Source organism: Hyla sarda, chromosome 6 (assembly GCF_029499605.1).
Source record: "Hyla sarda isolate aHylSar1 chromosome 6, aHylSar1.hap1, whole genome shotgun sequence".
In the NCBI taxonomy this organism is placed as follows: Eukaryota; Metazoa; Chordata; class Amphibia; order Anura; family Hylidae; genus Hyla; species Hyla sarda.
Genome location: NC_079194.1, coordinates 274,224,067 through 274,246,030, shown reverse-complemented (window position 1 = coordinate 274,246,030; position 21,964 = coordinate 274,224,067). Strand labels below are relative to the sequence as shown.

The 21,964-nt window shown below is 45.3% G+C and overlaps 1 protein-coding gene across 3 annotated transcripts in view; it reads right to left on the bottom strand.

Annotated features, from left to right (window-relative positions):
• The window catches only part of LOC130277078 (RNA-binding protein 4B-like), a 67,378-nt gene that overhangs the window by 9,778 nt on the left and 35,636 nt on the right, over positions 1-21,964 (bottom strand). Inside the window, exons 3-4 of one of the 3 annotated variants that reach the window (XR_008845363.1) lie at positions 4,059-4,140; positions 4-52 (exon numbers count right to left, since the gene is read on the bottom strand). The exons of 1 other annotated variant lie outside the window; for it this stretch is intronic. Coding sequence is in view for 1 of the 2 variants with exons in the window: in XM_056527369.1 (XP_056383344.1) it covers positions 4-52 (49 nt within the window). In the remaining variant the exon portion in view is untranslated. The remainder of the gene's footprint in view (positions 1-3; positions 53-4,058; positions 4,141-21,964) is intronic. One more of the 3 variants, XM_056527369.1, reaches the window with a different exon arrangement.

The window sequence follows — 21,964 nt, the reverse complement described above, 5'->3', positions numbered from 1 at the left end:
TACCTAAGTTCATAAAACCTATGTATATGCTCAAGCCAATGTACTAACCCCACTGAAAAAAAATAAGCAGAAAACATTCATCACAATAGTTATAGTTTTAAATACGAGTTGCAATAAGGTCATAAAAATAAACTTTTATTTATAATGTTTGCAAATTGCTTTCATCTTTGATATTATGAATACTTTTTGCTCTCTAAAACGTATATCCTGACATGTTTAAAGTAAATGTTTCTCCTATATTATTTTTTCTCACTCATTAAAACTATATACTGAAGCATATTCTTTTTTATTTTTTGATTGTATTTTTTATATTCCGTTCATGAATATGGGGGTAGCCATCTTTTCTTATGTGCTGCTATGCAATCAACTTCATAGACTTACTGTAGGCTGGAATTCCACGTGCAATTTTTGAAAGCCATCAGTGGATTCAACCAAAAGGAAATCAAGTTAATAATTCCCCTTCCTTATGCCCCACTTGTAGCTTTCCTCAAAAAAAACTACATGTGTATTTATAGCTTTACATTAGACACCTGGACATAGGCAACCTCAGATAACATAATGCCGGGAATTTATCAATTTTGTCTGTCTTTGTTTTGGAAAAATGTATTATTCCAGCACAAATCACCTAATCCTATAAAAAAGAATTTGTATTTACAAGTAATTTGGTTTCTAGGAATCTCCCATGATAGGATAAGGTAAAAAAAAAAAAAAAAATTGCTTACCCGTGAGACCCAGGAGGTTGGTGATATGCTTGAAGCTAAAATCAGGGGCATTACTATAGGGGTTGCAGAGTTAGCAGTCGCATCGGGGCCCTGTGACTTCGGGGACCCCATTAAAAGACAACAGTAGTATATAGAACACATGGTAGACATGGACCCCATTAGGGCATTAGGGCCCAGAAACTACAAGTAACGCCTCTGCTAAAGATGTAATATAGAACTGGGGTGTGGTAGTTATCAAGTTTGTGATGTCAGAAATAGGGTTGTGTATATAGACAGTAGTACATGTGTATTATGAGGGTTGTAGTATCAAATGGCTGGAGTGGTGCAACCCTGTATCACCAAGACAATTTCCACAATCCACTGTTTCAAAGAAGCTGTAATATGTACACAAGGCCATGGGAAATAAAACCTCTAAAGCTAGGGTTTATGAAAAACAACTTGGTACTTTACTCCTGGTGCAATTCAATACAGTAAAAATACTTTGGACTACAGTGGTCCCTCAACATACCATGGTAATCCGTTCCAAATGAACCATCGTTTGTTGAAACCATCGTATGTTGAAGGATCCGTGCAATGTAAAGTATAGGAAGTCGTACTCACCTGTCCCCGCCGCTCCAGACCATCACCGCTCATCACCGCTGCCCTGAATGTTGCGCTCCATCGCTGTCGCAGCGTCCTCATGATGTCCCCGCCACTCCGGAACGTCTCTGCTGGCTGGGAACGTCGCTTTCACGTCGCCGTCATCACGTCACTACGCACGCCGCTCCTATTGCATCACTGGACGGCGTGCGCTGCGACGTGATGACGCAATGGAGAGCGCCGGCGACGGAGGTGATCCCGAAGAGAACCTCCGGAGCCCCGAAGACAGGTAGGAGACCATCACCGGAGCACACGAGGCATTGTAAACGGCTATCCGGCGGCAGCTGAAGCAGTCTGATAGCCGTTTATGTGATGGCCCCGACATACAAAAGCATTGTACGTTCATGCTGCCTTCAACATGCGATGGCCTCTGAGAGGCCATCGCATGTTGAAATTATCGTATGTCGGGGCCATCGTAGGTCGGGGGGTCACTGTACTTCAGATATGCAGTGCAGTTCTTTAGAAGTTCTTTCAGTTCAGGAGCAAGTGGTAATGTGTTACTGCTCACTATTCAGAAGATATTGGCCGGCATTTATCATTGTAGGTGTAAGTGAAGCATTTATCATTGTAGGTGTAAGTGAAGCATTTTTCTACACCTTTTTTTGTGTGCTGGTAATGTGTAGGAGCACCAAATTTATTAAATGGTCGCAGGGGATTTGATAAATTTTGGGAAGGTCACATTTTCTGAAATTTCACTCTTCACATACACCAAAAAGCTAAACTAAGTTAGCTTCAGAGACTGTAGTTTCAGAGACTTTTCAGTAGCTTTGTGCCTTTTTTGCGCCTTTTCACAAAAAGGCGCAGTTCATAAAACCCATCCATATCATGTGTATCGCCAAAATCAGTGGATTGCAACTTAAAATCAGCAGAAATGTGAAATGACACAATAAACAGTCTAAAGACAATGATACATGTTGGCCATTGACTTTGGTTGTGCTGATGCTTGTAGTTCTACTTTACTTAGGCTAGGTCTTCCTTGGGCATTCTGTGTCTTTCTAGCTGTAGCACAGCTTGTTCCTGTACTATACTTGGGATGGTAACCTGGTTGAACTTTCACTTGGGATTGTAACATGTAAACTGCCCTAATTAAGTCCAATTAGTTGAACAAGCTATCAGAGGTCTTCATGAGGGTGGTCCTTGGAAAATGTTTGCAAGGATCCCTCCCAACTTACTGTATGGACAATGCTGTGACATGACTTCCTGAGCATAGCCAGAAGGTAATCCCATGATGACAGTCTGTCGCTAACTAGGCCAGGCCCCAAGGAATAAATTCATCCAGGGGCGTACCTAGAGCATTTGGCACCAGAGGCGGACCCTTTGTTAGGCACCCCCCCCCCCCCACACACACGCATCCCCCTTAATTACACCCCCTCCCTCCCCCCAGGGGCGGACTGACAACACTCGGGGCCCCCGGACCAAAAAAAAGGCAAGGGCCCCTGCTAGGCTCTGCAGCTCGTCAATCTTCTGCCACGCTCCTATTCCACCCAAATCCCACACACAATAAATTAAAATTTATATATGTAAGAAACACTTTAACGTAGGTAAATTTCCATGACCAATAATACTGGTATACAAGGAGTAAATATATACCACCACACAATAACTGGATAATACCGCCATACTGTACTGAATAAAACCACTATATACAGACCACTATACTATAAAGGATCTGTGTACAATATACCGTATTTATCGGGGTATACCACGCACCGGCCTATAACACGCACCCTCATTTTACCATGGATATTTGGGTAAAAAAAGTTTTTTACCCAAATATCCTTGGTAAAATGAGGGTGCGTGTGTGTGGATGCGTATACCCCGATACACCCCCAGGAAAGGCAGGGGGAGAGAGGCCTTCGCTGCCCGCTTCTCTCCCCCTGCCTTTCCTGGGGTTTAGAGCCCTGCTGCCGCCGCTTCTCTCCCACTGGCTATCTGTGCCGCTGCCCGTTCTCTCCCCCTGACTATCGGTGCCAGCTCCGATAGCCAGGGGGAGAGAAGCGGCGCCGGCAATGGAGCAGCGGTGCCGATAGCCAGGGGGAGAGAAGGGGCAGCGGCACCCATTGCCGGCGCCGCTGCCCCGTTGCCTCCCCCATTCCCGGCTGTATAATTACCTGTTGCCGGGGTCGCGTCCGCGCTGCTTCAGGCCTCCGTGTGCATCCGCTGACGTCATTGCGCCGTGCCGTGCAGTGCATAGCAACGACGCATGGGACGCACACCGGAGGCCTGAAGCAGCGCGGACCCGACCCCGGCAACAGGTAATTATACAACCGGGAATGGGGGAGGCAACGGGGCAGCGGCACCAGCAATAGGTGCCGCTGCCTCTTCTCTCCCCCTGTCTGTCGGCAACGCTTCCCCATTGCCGGCGCCGCTTTTTTCCCCTGGCTATCGGCGCAGGGGCACCGATAGCCAGGGGGAGAGAACGGGCAGCGGCACCGATAGCTAGGGGGAGAGAAGGGCCGGCAGCAGGGCTCTAGACCCCAGGACAGGCAGGGGCAGAGAAGCCGGCAGCGGTGCGCCCGCTTTAAATCATTGAACTGCAGCGGCTTATTGGCGTGTAAAATTTTAGCCTAAAAAGTGCGTGTTAAACGCCGATAAATACGGTAAGTGATTATATACAGAACCATATTGTGGTAGATATCAGCTGTACACAGGATGTGTAAACCATATAAGTGATTACAGTTACATTTTGGGACTCACAATTACGTCTTTTCTGATCAGCGGCGTCCTCTTTCCTTTTCTTCTCCGTCCGGATAAGACCGCCATGTGGATCTCTTAACATCTGCAGGAAAAACATGTCAGACTCTGCATATATTCAATGCCCTCCTCTACACAATCTTTCCATCTATAGGCCCACAAACTGTAATAATGCCCTTCTTGGTGTCCTGCACAGTAAAAGGGCAGGTAGGTAGGTAGCCAGGTAACCCCCTCTTTCCCATAGGTATATGCAGAGTTACACCCCCCTCTTTCCCATAGGTATATGCAGAGTTACACCCCCCTCTCTTTCCCATAGGTATATGCAGAGCTACGCTACACCCCCCTCTTTCCCATAGGTATATGCAGAGTTACACCCCCCTCTTTCCAATAGGTATATGCAGAGCTACACCCCCCACCCCCTCTTTCCCATAGGTATATGCAGAGCTACCCCCCTCTTTCCCATAGGTATATGCAGTTACACTCCCCCCCTCTTTCCCATAGGTATATGCAGAGCTACACCCCCCCCATTCTTTCCCATAGGTATATGCAGGGTTACCCCCCCCTCTTTCCCATAGGTATATGCAGAGCTACACCCCCCTCTCCCTCCCTTTCCCATAGGTATATGCAGAGCACCCCCCCTCTCACTCCCTTCCCTATAGGTATATGAAGAGCACCCCCCCTCTCCCTCCCTTCCCTATAGGTATATGCAGAGCACCCCCCCTTCCCTATAGGTATATGCAGAGCACCCCCCCTTCCCTATAGGTATATGCAGAGCACCCTCCCTCTCCCTCCCTTCCCTATAGGTATATGCAAAGAACCCCCCTCTCCCTCCCTACCCCATAGGTATATGCAGAGCACCCCCCCCCCCTTCACCATAGGTATATGCAGAGCACCCCACCCTCTCCCACCTTCCCTATAGGTATATGCAGAGCACCCCCCCTCTCCCCCCCTTCCCTATGAGTATATGCAGAGCACCCCCCCTCTCCCCCCCTTCGCCATAGGTATATGCAGAGCACCCCACCCTCTCCCCCCTTCCCTATAGGTATATGCAGAGCACCCCTCCTTTCCCCCCTTCCCTATAGGTATATGCAGAGCACCCCCCCTCTCCCCCCCCCCCCCTTTGCCATAGGTATATGCAGAGCACCCCACCCTCTCCCCCCTTCCCTATAGGTATATGCAGAGCACCCCTCTACCCCCCTTCCCTATAGGTATATGCAGAGCACCCCCCCTCTTTCCCCCTTCCCTATAGGTATATGCAGAGCACCCCCCCTTCCCTATAGGTATATGCAGAGCACCCCACCTTCGCTATAGGTATATGCAGAGCACCCCCCCTCCCTTATAGGTATATGCAGAGCACACACCCCTCCCCCCTTCCCTATAGGTATATGCAGAGCACCCCCCCTCTCCCCCCTTCCCTATTGGTATATGCAATATATCGGACGCACATCTCAAACACTGAGAAACAGAATGAACAGCCACAGATTCAATGTGTTGCACAAATTTGAAAAGCACAGTGTATCACGCCATGCTGACCAATCCCATAACAATGCCTTCTCTGATTTTTTTCATCACAGGCATAGAAGAGATACCAGAAAACAGTGCTGACAGATTTGAGACCCTAAAAAGGAGAGAGTCGTACTGGATTTTTAAAATGAAATCTCTAGTTCCATATGGTCTGAATGAGGGCATTGAATATATCTACTAATATACCTTATATCCAATCATGTTTCCAACCCGATATTTAGGCTATTAACTCCTCTCTCTCCTCCCATATGTTTCCACTGGCAACCCTCACATATGGCCAACAAACATCCCCTCCTTTCTTTCTCTTTTTCAACCACCTTCACAACACACCAACCCACTATTACTATGCCTTTAATATAGCAGCATGTGTCCCGTCTTAATGCTAACACTTACCAATACGATCCTTCTGGTCTCTATTTACTCCTAATAGTTTTATACAGTACCCCTCATATATTTATATTTCCCACACGTCATATTGCAATAATTGTGTCAGTCTTCCATGTACTACTATTCACCTGCACGAACTTCAAAGTATTATCTCTCATATTTTCACATATTTCACGTCATATTGATCACCTCATGTCCATCTATAATTCAATTATTATAACTTTAGCACTTCAGTGTAATTTATTATAATTAATTCCAGTAGTGCACACATATGCTTCATTCAACATGCAAAGCACAGTCACGCTCCTTCCCTGGAGTGGACACAGACATGTCCAGTTTTACCTTTTAACCCCGACTCGCGCATGCGCCAACTTAGAACGGACTGGCGCGAGGAATATAACTACATCTCATCTAAGTGAATTCTACCCACATCGCTACAATATAGCGACATAGGATCTGCTATACATACCACGAGTGATGAGTTCAGCTATGTACATTTCAGTGAAGCAGAGGGCGGAGCCTGTCAGCGGGTCCACGGCACTGCATGTCAGATACGCCGATCGATCTCTGACTCACTCTGCTAATTCACACTCATTGTTTTATCGCCCTATTCAAGAAGCACCTTTCACTACATCCCTACTATCTATATGTGTAAGAGTTTATTTTATATATATATATATATATATATATATATATATATATATATTGTCAGGATCCGGACTGGTATGCGGGTAGGATACGGGTAGTGGATCCTCTGTGTTAGTGAGGCAATGACGTGGGCCGTACCAGGGGACCGGTTCTAAGAAGTTACTGGTTTTCACCAGAACCCGCCGCAAGGCAGGATGGACTTGCTGCGGCGGTAACTCCCAGGTCGTATCCCCTGATAGCGACTCGACTTCACTAACTGCTGAGATAGGCGCGGTACACAAGGACAAGGCAAGGCAAGGCCAGACGTAGCAAAAGGTCAAGGCAGGCGGCAAAGATTCGTAGTCAGGGGCAACAGCAAGGGTCTGGATACACAGGCTAGGGATACACAGTAAACGCTTTCTAAGGGCACTAGGGCAACAAGATCCGGCAAGGACAGAAAGGGGAAGTGGGTTTTTTATAGTGTAAGGAGTGCTTGGGAACTGATTGGACCAGGCACCAATTAATGGTGCACTGGCCCTTTAAATCTGAGAGACCCACCACGCGCGCGCCTTAGAGACCGGGGCCGCGCGTGCCGGGACTGAGCAGGAGGACGGGGCAGGTGAGATGATCGGGATGCGACCCACGGGCAGGCACATCCCGCCGCGTGGATCGCATCCCCGCTGGAGGACACAGAGCAGCACTCCCGATCAGCAAGTCTGACCGGGGCGCTGCAAGCCTGAGCAGAACGCTGCGAGCGCTCCGGGGAAGGAGCGGGACCCGGAGCGCTCGGCGTTACAGTACCCCCCCCCCCTTAGGTCTCCCCCTCTTTTTGGAACCAAGAAATTTGTGGATAAGCTCCTTGTCAAAAATATTGTCCCTCGGCTCCCAAGATCTCTCTTCAGGGCCACAATTCTCCCAATCAATTAAAAAAAATCTTTTACCTCGGACGACCTTGGAGGTGAGGATCTCCTTGACAGAGAAGACATCAGAGGAGCCAGAAACAGGAGCAGGAACAGTGACCTTGGGAGAAAAGCGGTTAAGTATGAGAGGTTTGAGAAGAGAAACATGGAAAGAGTTAGGAATGGAAGATGGAGCTTGTAGGAAACAGAATTGATTTGACTCTTGATCTTAAATGGCCCGAGGTACCGAGGACCAAGCTTGTAGCTGGGGACACGGAAACTGATGTATTTAGCAGAGAGCCACACTTTATCACCGGGGGCAAAGACAGGAGAAATTCTTCTCTTTTTATCAGCATGTCTCTTCATGCGAGATGAGGACAGTAGGAGCGACTTTTGGGTTTCCTTACAGATAGAGGAGAAGTCTTGTGTCAGTTCATCTACGACAGGAACTCCGGAAGAAGTGGGAATGAGGAGGGGGGGGGGGGGGGGGGTAGAGGACGACGGCCGTACACCACAAAAAATGGAGATTTGGAGGAAGATTCCGAATTTTTGAAGTTGTACGAGAATTCAGCCCAGGGCAGAAGGTCAACCCAATCATCTTGATGGGAGGAGACAAAATGTCGCAAGCACATTCTGGATCGGGACGTCATGGCGTAGCGGCGGCTGCGCGGAAGCTCTCCTCCTCCGAACCCCTCCTCCCCCCCCTGCTGATCCTGGTATGCCTATGGTTTTTCCAAGCTACCGAGGAGACTGGTGCCGGCCCTTACCAGAAGATGCTGCCGCTGAAGTGAGGTTCTGTCCGGCTGTAGGAGACGACGCACCCCTGTGCTGGCTGTGAGATGCGATGTGGTGACCTGGGAGGAGGGGAGTCCGTGAGGGAGGTTGCTGCCCGGCTCCCTGGCTGTCGTCTCCCCATCCGTTTCCCTACCGATGGTCTCATCGGCCGGCTGGCGGCCTGTGATTGGGGGACGGGACGGCCAGCTGACCTTACCCACATGTGTGGAAGTAGACGCAGAGACGCACGCTTTGGTGGATGGCGGCATCTACCCCGTCGGGCCTGAGCGTGGCTGGAGAGAAAGACTCGTGAACTATTTTTCGCCAAGAAGGAATGATCTATTGAGCTTCTGACTACAGGATCTCCCTGCCCTCACAAGTGCGGATAAAGTCATTTGACATTACATATTTGCACTTGGAGAAATTTTTGAGAGTCTTGGACCCAAAGACTTATAAGTAAATAGTAGGGGTGAAGGGAGTGGAGAGAGATTATGCCTCCCAAGCCAAATATGAGAAGATAGGTCTTCCCGAAAGGTGCTACCGGGGCTGGCAAGATTGATAACTTTGTGAAGGCCTCACCAGGCTGGACTAAAACAAGGAGTAATAAAACATCACCCCCTAAATTTAGTGCGGAGAATACAGGCTCTAGATTTGCAATACTCCAGGATATCTCTGTTGAGGGGGAGGAGGTAGCAGGAGTTAAGAAATCAAAGATCGAGAGAATCCTGGAAAAAGTGCAGAGATGTAATCAGTCCTTGCCGGACCTCCACACTCAGGTCGGTTCTCTAGTTTTTGACCTTTCTATAATAAGGGATGAAACCAACAAGATACGAGACCGCACTAAAGCAATGGAGAGGGCATTGCCAGCAGTAGAGAAGGGGGTCTCTGCCCTTACAGAAGAGTCTAAATCTCTAAGGAAGGAGGTGAGGGAGCTGAAACTGAAAGTTATCGACCTAGAGGACATAGCCAGAAGAGCAAATATTAGAATGGTGGGATTTCCAGAAGAGGTGGAAAATGGAGATATGAGATCTTTTTGCACTACATGGCTACAGGAGTTGGTGGGCCACGCAGGGTCTGACCCCTATGTTTGGTATTGAGCGAGCTCATTGTGTCCCGACACGGAGACCTCCATTATAGTAAAACTTTTCAGCTCCAATGACCGGGACATTATTATCCGGAAAGCTCGAGAGAAGGGCCAATTACTTTATGGGGGAGCAAAAGTGTCAATATACCCGGATTACGCCAGGGCTACTCAGATAAAAAGAGCCTCCTTTAGAGACATTAAGAGACGGTTGGCATCGGCTAAAGTTCAGTTTTTATAAATTTTCCCTGCTAAGTTACGTGTGAAGTATAATTATAAAACCTATTTCTTCACAGAGAGTAATGAAGCAGAGGATCGGTTGGATCAGGAAGGGATAAAATGATTGTTAGAAATCTTAGTCTATCCAGTGCTATCCAGTGCAGAGGGTCCTCTATTTTGGGGGTTGTTCTGTACCGGATGCAATCAGTGGATGTATGTCCTTTCTTTTTTCTTTTTTTGTTTAGAGCAGGGGGGGGGGGAGGAGGAGGAGGTAGATGACGATGGATAGAGACCCTCTAATCTTAGCAGGCCATGAGGAGGGAGGGGAAGGGAATATTGGGGATTGGGAGGGAAGGGGTGGGGGGATGGGAGGGACTGCCAGGAGGGGGAAAGAAATTTTATTTAATTTTTTCTTCTCTTTCTTAAATATTTAGAATAATGAGAGATAGATTAAAGATATTTTTCTGTAATGTTAGGGGAATGGCGGCGCAACGTAAGGGAGTGGCAATTTTTGATAGGGCCCAAAACTATTTGCCAGCAATTGTGTGCTTGGTCGAATCCCATTTTACTACGGAATCTGAAGGGAAGATTTCTAGAAGATGGGCCCAATGGGAGTTTCACTCCTCGGCATCAAGTTATTCAGCAGGGGTCTCTGTGTATATACATAGAGCTATCCCGGTTAAGATTTTTAGTAGGAGGATAGATCATAGGGGCCAGTATGTTTTTCTTCATGTTAGATTATTTGATTGGAAACCCTTGTTGGCCTTTTTTTATGTCCCTCCGCCATTTTCCACTCAACTAGGGCCAGGAGAGAGGTTGACACCCCCCTTTATAAATTATGTGTAGAGATGGGTTGGAGGGACCCATGGTGGTTAATGAATCCTGAAAGGAGGGTGTTTTCATGTTTCTCGGCCTCCTACAAAGTAGCATCACGTATTGATATTGTCCTTTCTAACGACAAGGGATTGCGATTTATTGAAGGGGTTAGGTATGAAAGTAGGACTATCTCAGATCACTCCCCAGTGGTAATGGAGCTTGGAATTGGGGATCGAGAAAGTCAGAGGGAAAGGGTTTTTAGCCTGAACCCTCATTGGCTGAATTTGATAGGGGGTAAGAAGGAAATTGTGAAAGAATTATGGGAATGTTGGGAATTTAATAAGAACTCAGCCCCCTCTACGGTAGTATGGGACACTGTAAAAGCGGTATTGAGGGGATTCTATACAGGGCGATACAAAGGAAAAAAAAGGTTTTTCGTAAGGTAGAACAGGAGTTGAGAGAGAAGGTTAGAGAGGCTGAGGAGAAGTATGAGGTAGAGAGCTCTGAAAAGAACTTTAGGGAGTTAGAACTAGGTCAAGGGAAGTTGTCCGAGTATTATTTCGATAAAGCACAACATAACATTTTCCTCTTGGGCCAGAGGGATTTCGTAGAGGGGGCTCGCCCAGGGAAACTACTAGCGAACTAAGTCAGAGCCCAAAGGGAGAGGAGTGATATCTTCTCCCTATTTGATGAAAATGGGTCTATACAAATTTCGCAGGAGGAGTTACAGAGGATCGGCCGACATTACTACCAGCAATTATATAGATCCGAGAAGGGTGTAGGGGACAGCGAGATAGAAGCATATTTGGAGGAAATTTTTGAATTTCCAACTATCGATAAGATAAGAAAATCTCAGTAAACAAATTACAGTAGAAGAACTGGAGCAAGCCTTAGAGAGTTGTTCAAATACATCAGCCCCGGGGTTAGATAGTCTACCTTATTTAATATACAAGGAATATAAGGAGGTCCTACTTCCCATCCTTTGCACGGTTCTGGAGGAGGTCCGGAAGGGGGGAGAATTGCCTCCCTCTATGTTAGAAACTAAAATAGTCCTAATTTTAAAGAAAGAGAAAGACAGCAGGAAAATAGAATCCTACTGGCCTATATCCTTGATAAATTCAGATGCAAAAATTCTGGCCAAACTTTTGGCCAGAAGACTGTCCCCCCTTCTTTCTACTATTGTAGGGGATGAGCAAATCGGTTTTATTCCGGGGCGCTCAATTCATAGTAATCTTGTTCGATCATCGGTCAATATACAGTTGGGATCTGATCCTTCCCGCTCCACCCTGTCACTTGACGCTATGAAGGCATTTGACAGGGTGGAGTGGAGATTCCTATGGAAGGTCCTCAAAAGATTTGGTATAGAGGGAGATATATTTGAATGGTTTAAAATGCTTTATAATAATCCTAGGGCTAGGGTGGCAGTAAACGGGTCCCTTTCCTCCCAACTCGATATAGGGCGGGGCACCAGGCAGGGATGCCCCCTTTCAAATGCGCTTTGTCCTTTTTTTGGAGCCATTGGCGAGGAAGCTCAAAAAAGTGAAAGACCTGAGGGGCTTCGGGATTAAGGGAGTAGAAGAGAAATTTTTAATGTACGCTGACGATATTCTCCTATTTTTAGAAAACGCGTATACAGGTGTTCCAGCGGCAATTAGGGTCGTTGAGGAATTTGGTAGGGTTTCCGGCCTCAAAATTAACTGTGAAAAGTCGTCTTTAATGCCCTTGGTAACAGGCAACATAAATTAACAAATCGGGGTGAAAGTTCTGAAAGAGGACGAGAGTTTGGATTACTTAGGTATTAAACTGTCTCCGAAAAAAGATTTTTTTGTTCAACTCAATCTATATCCTTTGTTGAGTATGTTTAGGAAAAAGATAGACGCATGGGTAAAATTGCCCATTTCCATCGCAGACAGGATTAGGTTGATCAAAATGGTAATCTTACCTCAGGTTCTATACATTTTGGGGGCAGCTCCCTGTTGGATTCCTTTAAAATGGTTTTTGGGTTTAGAAGCTTTAATGGGAAGGTTGATTTGGGGGAGGGGTAGAGTACGGATGAAATATATAAGGTGGGTACACTTGGAAGGAGAAGGCGGAGGGGGTTTACCGGACTTTAGGTTATATTTTTTTGCAAAAAACCTACAGAATATAAGACGGGGATGGAGCGATGCACTTTGGAGGGATTTATTTAAAGATTATAGAGGGCACTATATAATTTTTTTTTTTAATTTGTGGAAGCAGGCCTTCCGATAAAGAAGGATTTTGGGCACCTCTCACTGATAGGGTTAGTTAGGAAAATTTGGCAGGTTGTTAAAAAGAGGTGTAAGATAGAGGGATCTTAAATTAATACAGTGTTATGGGATAATACGGAGTTGGCACAATTCGAACAAATAGGGAATGACTTTTGGAAAAGAAAAGGGGTGAAATATGTTGCTCAGATTTTTCAAGATGGTGAGATTAAAAAATTTGAAACACTTAAAAAGGAACTAGGTTTACGTAGTGAACATAATTTTGGGTAAATTCAATTGTGTGAAGCATATAGATACACTAATAAGGAGAAATTTAAGATTTATACACATGGGGTGATAGATTATATGAGTTCGGAAGGAGATGGAAAGTTAAAATATATTTATAGGCTACTCCTTAAAACCATATCTGATAACTTTCAGGAAAACAAGAAAAAGAGGTGGGAGGAAGTACTTGGTCCAATTTCAGAGGAAGAATGGGAAAGCATTTTGATCAATGTTAAAAAGTGCTCAATCAATAAAAGATATTAAATTATGCAATTAAGAATAATTTATCATCTATACTACTCACCAGTAATGTTAAAAAAGATGAAGAGTTGGAGGGAGGCAGATTGTCCCAAGTGTGGTGGAGCTGATGCTGACTTGATACATTTGCTGTGGATATGCCCAAGGTTAAGGAATTCTGGGGTATGGTCTTTCAGAGTATTGAGAGGAAACTTAATATAGAGAAAGAATGCTCGGCGACAGAAGTGATTTTAGGCGATCTGAGTAAGGTAAAAACGGGGCGGGAGTTATTAATACAGTTATTTATGCTTGCTAAGGTTGTGATTCTTAGAGGGCTTTTGGGCAGTAGAGGTCCAAGTGGTACTGAGTGGGAGAAGTTAGTGGGAAAAATCCGAAAATATGAACAGTGGAAAGCTGGAGGGTCTAAGAGAAGAACTAGAAATTTTATATCGACCTGGCTAAAATGGGAAGATTAGGAATTTGATACCATTTTTTTTTCTCTCTTTCTTTTCTCCTGGCGGTAGGGGTGGTGGGAGGGTTGGTTGTTAAATATGTAATGTTTTTGTACTTGGTAAGTGCATTTGTACTTAATTATTAATTGTTGTAATAAAAAAAAATTTAAAGAAAGTTAAGCACATTCTGCCATGTTTTGTTTTTCTTTCTTGTTTCTCAAAGACTGGCTCTTGCCTTGCATGTGTTCTTTCTGGCACTTTGTTCCTACTCTGAGTACTCCTGCTCTACAAAGATATTAATAAACATTGTAAAAAAAAGGATCCATTACGGACCCTGCTGTGGTACTCCACTATTTACTGCAAACCAATCACAATACCAATAATTAACATTTCTTATGTCTGAAACAGTTGCTCATTAATTTACATATATCCTCCCATAGTCCCAGCATCTTCATTTGGCCATAAATGTTGGCACCCCTGAAATTTTTCTAGAAAATGAAGTATTTCTCACAGAAAAGGATTGCAGTAACACATGTTTGGCTATACACATGTTTATTCCCTTTGTTTGTATTGGAACTAAACCAAAAGAGGGAGGAAAAAAAGCAAATTGGACATAATGTCACACCAAACTCCAAAAATGGGCTGGACAAAATTATTGGCACCCTTAACCTAATATTTGGTTGCACACCCTTTGGAAAAAATGACTGAAATCAGTCGCTTCCTATAACCATCAATAAGCTTCTTATACCTCTCAGCCAGAATATTGGACCACTCTTCCTTTGCAAACTGCTCCAGGTCTCTCTTATTGGAAGGCGCCTTTTCCCAACAGCAATTTTAAGATCTCTCCACGGGTGTTCAATGGGATTTAGATCTGGACTCATTGCTGCCACTTTAGAACTCTCCAGCGCTTTGTTGCCATCCATTTCTGGGTGCTTTTTGATGTATGTTTGGGGTCATTGTCCTGCTGGAAAACCCAAGATCTCAGACGCAAACCCAGCTTTCTGACACTGCGACCCAAAATCTGTTGCTACTTCTCAGATTTCATGATGTTTTGCACACATTCAAGACACCCAGTGCCAGAGGCAGCAAAACAACCCCAAAACATCATTGAACCTCCACCCTATTTCACTGTAGGTACTGTGTTCTTTTCTTTGTAGGCCTCATTCCGTTTTCGGTAAACAGTAGAATGATGTGCTTTACCAAAAAGCTCTATCTTGGTCTCATCTGTCCACAAGATGTTTTCCCAGAAGGATTTTGGCTTACTCAAGTTCATTTTGGCAAAATGTAGTCTTGCTTTTTTATGTCTCTGTGTCGGCAGTGGGGTCCTCCTGGATCTCCTGCCATAGCGTTTCATTTCATTAAAATGTTGACGGATAGTTCGTGCTGACACTGATGCTCCCTGAGCCTGCAGCACATTGAATATCTTTGGAACTTGTTTGGGGCTGCTTATCCACCATCCGGACTATCCTGCGTTGACACCTTTCATCAATTTTTCTCTTCCGTCCACGCCCAGGGAGATTAGCTACAGTGCCATGGGTTGCAAACTTCTTGATAATGTTGCACATTGTGGACAAAGGCAAATCTAGATCTCTTGAGATGGACTTGTAAAATAGAGATTGTTGATATTTTTCCACAATTTTGGTTCTTAAGTCCTCAGACAGTTCTCTTCTCCTCTTTCTGTTGTCCATACTTAGTGTAGCACACACAGACACACAATGCAAAGACTAAGTGAACTTCTCTCCTTTTTATCTGCTTTCAGGTGTGATTTTTACATTGTGAACACCTGTTACTTGCCCCAGGTGAGTTTAAAGGAGAATCACATGCTTGAAACAATCTTATTTTTCCACAATTTCGAAAGGATGCCAATAATTTTGTCCAGCCCATTTTTGGAGTTTTGTGTGACTATATGTCCAATTTGCTTTTTTTCCTCGCTTTTTTGTTGGTTTAGTTCTATTTCACACATAGGGAATAAATATGTGTATAGCAAAACACGTGTTACTGCAATCCTTTTCTGTGAGAAACACTTCATTTTCTAGAAAAATTTCAGGGGTGCCAACATTTACGGCCATGACGGTACGTACTAACCTTTTCTGTGGCACAGCATCAGATGCCTTTTAAAAGTCCAGATAAACATCCACAGCTTCACCCATGTCAAATCTAGGACTGTTCCCTCATAGATCCATGCTGGCACTGTGTTAAAAAGGGTTATCCAAAGATAGAAAAAAATACTATTTCTTTAAAAAAAAAAAGGCCTCTGCTTGCGTGTTATATTGCAATGGTACTATATCAAAAGGTGTAGTGCTTTTTGTTTTATTAAGAATTTTTTATTTTTTTTGCTAGGAACTGATGTGTCAAACTAGTAGTGTTAAAATGCTGCTCCTGCAGCACACCCTTTCCTGAATCTAGCTTGGCATAATAAGGGGTGGAGTCTAGTCACTGCTAGTTTTTGCTGTGATTTTCAAAAAACCTCTGAAATAATTAATTTTATAATGGGATTTGAACAATTGGAGTAAAATAATTTAACATATGGCAGTGTAGGACTAGTCATGGAGAGTGTGCATGACATTTTTATTACAAAATAGAATGAAGAACAGTCCTTTTTGCCTGGTAAGACCTACTGATCATAGGCATGTATTGGGGGGTGTAAGTATGCCTCTGGCTGTGGTGTGTCACTAGTCTCAGGGATGTGGAAATCCTATTGCCCAGGCAGGTATACTTTTCATACATTTTGCCCTGTAACATGTGTTACGCCGAGCGCTCCGGGTCCCTGCTCCTCCCCGGAGCGCTCACGGCGTCTCTCTCCCTGCAGCGCCCCGGTCAGTCCCGCTGACCGGGAGCGCTGCACTGACATGGCCGTCGGGGATGCGATTCGCACAGCGGGACGCGCCCGCTCGCGAATCGCGTCCCAAGTCACTTACCCGTCCCGGTCCCCTGCTGTCATGTGCTGGCGCGCGCGGCTCCGCTCTCTAGGGCGCGCGTGCGCCAGCTCTCTGAGACTTAAAGGGCCAGTGCACCAATGATTGGTGCCTGGCCCAATTAGCTTAATTGGCTTCCACCTGCTCCCTGGCTATATCACATCACTTCCCCTGCACTCCCTTGCCGGATCTTGTTGCCTTGTGCCAGTGAAAGCGTTTAGTGTTGTCCAAAGCCTGTGTTACCTGAACTCCTGCTATCCATCTTGACTACGAACCTTGCCGCCTGCCCCGACCTTCTGCTACGTCTGACCTTGCCTCTGCCTAGTCCTTCTGTCCCACGCCTTCTCAGCAGTCAGCGAGGTTGAGCCGTTGCTAGTGGATACAACCTGGTTGCTACTGCCGCAGCAAGACCATCCCGCTTTGCGGCGGGCTCTGGTGAACACCAGTAGCCTCTTAGAACTGGTCCACCAGCACGGTCCACGCCAATCCCTCGCTGACACAGAGGATCCACAACCTGTAAGCCGAATCGTGACAACATGCAAGCAGGGCCAGACTGACTTCCACTATATTTTTATAATGCCGGTGCTCAAGGTGTATGAAGCTGGCTCCTGACTTGTGTCCTCTCTATACCGGGCAACCCCCAGCTGATTGCAGTAGCTGGGGGCCACCGATAAGCGGCATTCGTCGCTGTCATAGTTGGCAGCAGTGTCTAAAGGAATCTTATAACCATCCCTGATGGTCTAGTGGGTTGGACCGCCCCCCACAGTGCAGTTGTGCGATCCACTGTGCTTACCTCTTCATCCATTGCTGCCCTATGGATTTGCATTTGAAGGAATAGGAGTTAGGTGGCAGGGATGCTGACGTTCGGTTGGGGGGGTGTTAACGTTCGGTTCCCTCGCTCTGCCCACCCACTGTAGTCCGAGCAGAGCAGGAGAACCGTCGGTGACCGGCTCCAGAGGTCACTTACCATCGGTGCGGCGATGACGCGCAGACTACATAAGTCGGTGAGTTGCCTAGCAACATCTGGAGGGCTACAGTTTGAGACCACTATACAGTGGTCTCTAAACTGTAGCCCTCCAGATGTTGCAAAACTACAACTCCCAGCATGCCCAGACAGCTGTTTGGACATGCTGGGATTTGTAGTTTTGCAACATCTGGAGGGCCACAGTTAGAAGATCACTGTGCAGTGGTTTCTAAACTGTGGCCCTTAAGATCTTGCAAAACTAACTCCCAGCATGCCCAAACAGCTGTCTCGGCATGCTGGGAGTTGTAGTTGCATACTTCCAGCTGTTGCATAACTACATCTCCCATCATAACCTTTGGCGATCAGTACATGCTGGGAGTTGTAGTTTTGCATCAGCTGGAGGCACACTGGTTGGAAAATACAGAGTTAGGTAACAGAACCTAACTGAAGGTTTTCCAACCAGTGTGCCTCCAGCTGTTGCAAAACTACCACTTCCAGCATGTACGGTCTGTCAGTACATGCTGGGAGTTGTAGTTTTGCAACAGCTGGAGCTTTGCCCCCCCCCCCCCCCCCCCATGCGAATGTACAGGGTATATTCAAACGGGCAGGTTTACAGTGAGTTTCCTGCTTCAAGTTTGAGCTGCAGCAAATTTTTCGCCGCAGCGCAAACTCCTAGCGGGAAACTCACCGTAAACCTAAGTGGGAATGTACCCTAAAAACACTTCACCACCACAAAATAAAGGGTAACACTACATATGCACCCCTTTATACTGTCCGGTCCCAATAAAAATGAAAACGTATCGTACGGCAGTGTTTCCAAAATGGAGCCTTCAGCTGTTGCAAAAACAACAACTCCAAGCATTTCCAGACAGCCACTGACTGTCCAGGCATGCTGGGAGTTTAGCAACAGCTGGAGGCACCCTGTTTGGGAATCACTAGCGTAGAATACCCCTATGCAAACCCTAATTTAGTCCTCAAATGCGCATGGTGCTCTCTCACTTCGGAGCCCTGTCGTATTTCAAGGAAACAGTATAGGGCCATGTCACGATCACACCCTATCGGTCCAGCCAAGACATTAGAGAGAGTGTGATGGTGCAAGGGTTAAGGCCACCAGACCTCTGGGTATCCACTACTAGTCCCAGCAAGTCACCAAATTAACCCTTAGATAAACGTGTTTCACCAGAGCTTCCTTCAGAAAGGTGAGCTCATATATTTAGAGATCAAAGCTGATTAATTAAACATTTAATCTGATAAAAGGTATCACAGTGCTATATATATATATATATATATATATATATATATATAAAAATACAGAAACAAATGACATACAGGTACAAAAATATATAAAAGAGTTTAGCAAGGCAAGTTCAGAAAACAAAAGATGAAGTTCTTACAGCATGACGATATAGCAGTCCATGTGAGAGTCCAGCTCTTGTCAGCTTTTTCCACACCCTTGAACAACAGTTGAGTCCAGCATTTTAAATCTTATCTCTGCTTCTTTGGAGGGAAACTCCATTCCCCCCTCCCCTCTGATCCCACCAGTTGGGGCATCTCTCTTCCTGACCCCTTATCTGTTTGATTATGTGATGGGACCAGGGTGCACGACTTCAAAGGAGATACCAAACAGCCAGACCCCCAATAAAATACACAAAAACAAAGGATACACCGTCTGAATGACCTCTCACCCATGTCTTGGATAATACATTACACACAGATACAATTATAATACACATGTAGGATTCAATAATCAGGCCTTGGGCCTGACAGGCCACATATGGGGTATTTCTGTACTCTGGAGCAACTGCACTACAAATTTTTGGGGGCTTTTTCTCCTTTTACCCCTTATGAAAAGTAAAAGTTGGGGTTTACACCAGCCTGTTAGTGTAAAACAATTTACACTAACATGCTGGTGTTGCCCCATACTTTTTATTTTCACATGAGGTAAAAGGAAATAAAAAGACCCCCAAAATTTGTAACGCAATTTCTCCTGAGTATGGAAATACCCCATATGTGGGTGTAAAATGCTCTGCAGACGTACAACAAAGCTCAGGAGTGAGAGCACACTATGTACAGTTGAGGCCTAAATTGACGATTTGCACAGGGGTGGCTGATTTTACAGCAGTTCTGTAAACGCAAAAGTAGAAATTATGACTTACCGATAATTCGGTTTTCATGAGTCCATCACGACAACACCACATGAGATTGCCCACTATCTGCATAGGAACAGGAAGCACAAGAGAGGTTAAAAGGGCCCCTCCCTCCATATTCCCTCAGTGGTTATAAATTACTAAGAGAGAAAATATTAAAATAAATGTTAAAATACATATAGTATAAGGGTGGGAAAAAATAGGTGCTGTCGTGATGGACTCATGAAAACCGAATTATCGGTAAGTCATAATTCCTACTTTTCACTTTGTTCAGTCACGACAACACCACATGAGACATACCAGATAAGTGTAGATTTAGGGAGGGACCACAGCCTGCAACACCTTTCGGCCAAAACCAAGGTCCTGAGAAGAGGCCACATCCAGCTTGTAATGCTTGAAGAAAGTGTGCGGAGAGGACCATGTTGCCGCTCTGTATATCTGTTCTAGAGAGGCCAAAGCTCTCTCGGCTCAGGAGACTGAAACAGCCCTAGTGGAATGAGCTTTGATGCCTACTGGAACCTCTTTACCCGCAGAAGTATATGACTGACTGATTGCAGACTTAAGCCATCTGGAGATTGAATTCTTAGATGCCTTCTTCCCTCTATTATGTCCTTGATACTGAACAAAGAGGTTAGAATCTTTTCTCCAGGAACTAGTGGTCTCTAGATAGTGTAAGACCACTCTCCTAACATCCAGCTTATGGAATTCTTCTTCTTTACTATTTTTGGGGCTGGCACAAAAAGAGGAAATAATTATGTCCTGAGACCTATGAAAATTGGATACAACTTTTGGGAGAAAGGCAGGATTATGTTTTTAAATAATCTTATCTTCCAGTACCATAAGGTAAGGATAATCTACAGACAGAGCTTGGATTTCACTTACTCTTCGGGCAGATGTTATTGCCACAAGAAAAACAGTTTTCCAGGTAAGGAACTTGATGGATCAATCAGACAAAGGCTCAAATGATAAAAATGATAAAACAAATGATAAAAGAGATGATAAAACAATATTTAAGTCCCAAGGGGAAGATAGGTTAGACATTTTTGGTCGAATTCTGGAAATTGCTGAAAAAAACCTTTTTACCCATTTGTGTTCATCAATGGTAACATCAAAGAAACGGCCAAGGACTGCTGCCTGTACTTTTAGTGTACTCAGAGATAACCCTAGATCGAAGCCATCCTGCAGAAAATCTAGTATTCTAGGAATATCAGGGTTAAGTACATCCGGCGGAGAGGAGCCACACCAAGACAGAAACTTGTTCCTTAAGGTAGATAGAGCAGGTAGAATCTTTTTCACTTTTTAGAAGAGTGTCAATCACCTTTTTTGAGAAACCCTTTTGTTCTAGCACCAACCTCTCAATAGCCAGGTTGCCAGTTGGAGATTTCCTAGATTATTGTGAAATAGAGGGCCCTGGCACAACAGATCGTCCCTCTGAGGAAGAAGAAGGGGTTCTGCTATGGCAAGATCTTTCAGAAGACTGAACAAGCTATTTTTGGCCACAACGGGGCTATGAAGATGAATTTTCCCCTTCCTATTCTTACCTTCTGGAGAGCTCTCATGATCAGAGGAATTGGTGGAAAAGCATAAGCTAGATTGAAGGACCATGTCTGTTGTAGAGCGTCCACCGCTTCTAGGCTCTCTCTGGGGTTGAGAGAGAAGAAATGTACTTTTCAATTTTTTCCGTGAAGCAAAAAGGTCTATCTCCGGAAGACCCCAGGATTGAGTCAGGGAGAGAAAGACCTGAGTATTCAGGGACCATTCCCCTGGATCCAGGATATGGCGACTCAGAAAATCGGCTGAAGGAATGTCCGGTCCTTTTAGGTGTCCTGCGGAAAGGGATGAGACATTTTGCTCTGCCCAAAGAAAAATTTTCTCTGCTAGAATCTTCAGGGGTGTGTGCCTTGTTCCCCCCTGATGATTGATGAAGGCCACTGCTGTAGTGTTGTCTGAGTAGATCTTTACTTGAAGACCCATGACTAGATCCTTTGAAGCTCTTAAAGCTTTGAATATTGCTTTTAGTTCTCGATAATTCAAGGAATAGGTTTGGGTTTCTTGGAACCATGAACCCTGCAGATGAAGGTCTTCCACTATCGCTCCCCAGCCCCAAAGACTGGCGTCTGTAGTTATGCAAAGTAGGAGGAGTAAAAATGGGGGGTATGTTGAGAGCGCTACTGTCAGATGGCGATGGTTGAAGTCAAGAAACGGTATGAGCCAGCACTTATGCAGGACTAACTTTTATTGAAAAAAGAAGTCAAGAAAGTAAAAACAGGACAACGCGTTTCGGCGCTCGCTGGCGCCTTCCTCAGGTCCACAATCATAAATTTGTGTAGTCCTAGCCAGAGTTCCTGCTAGGACTC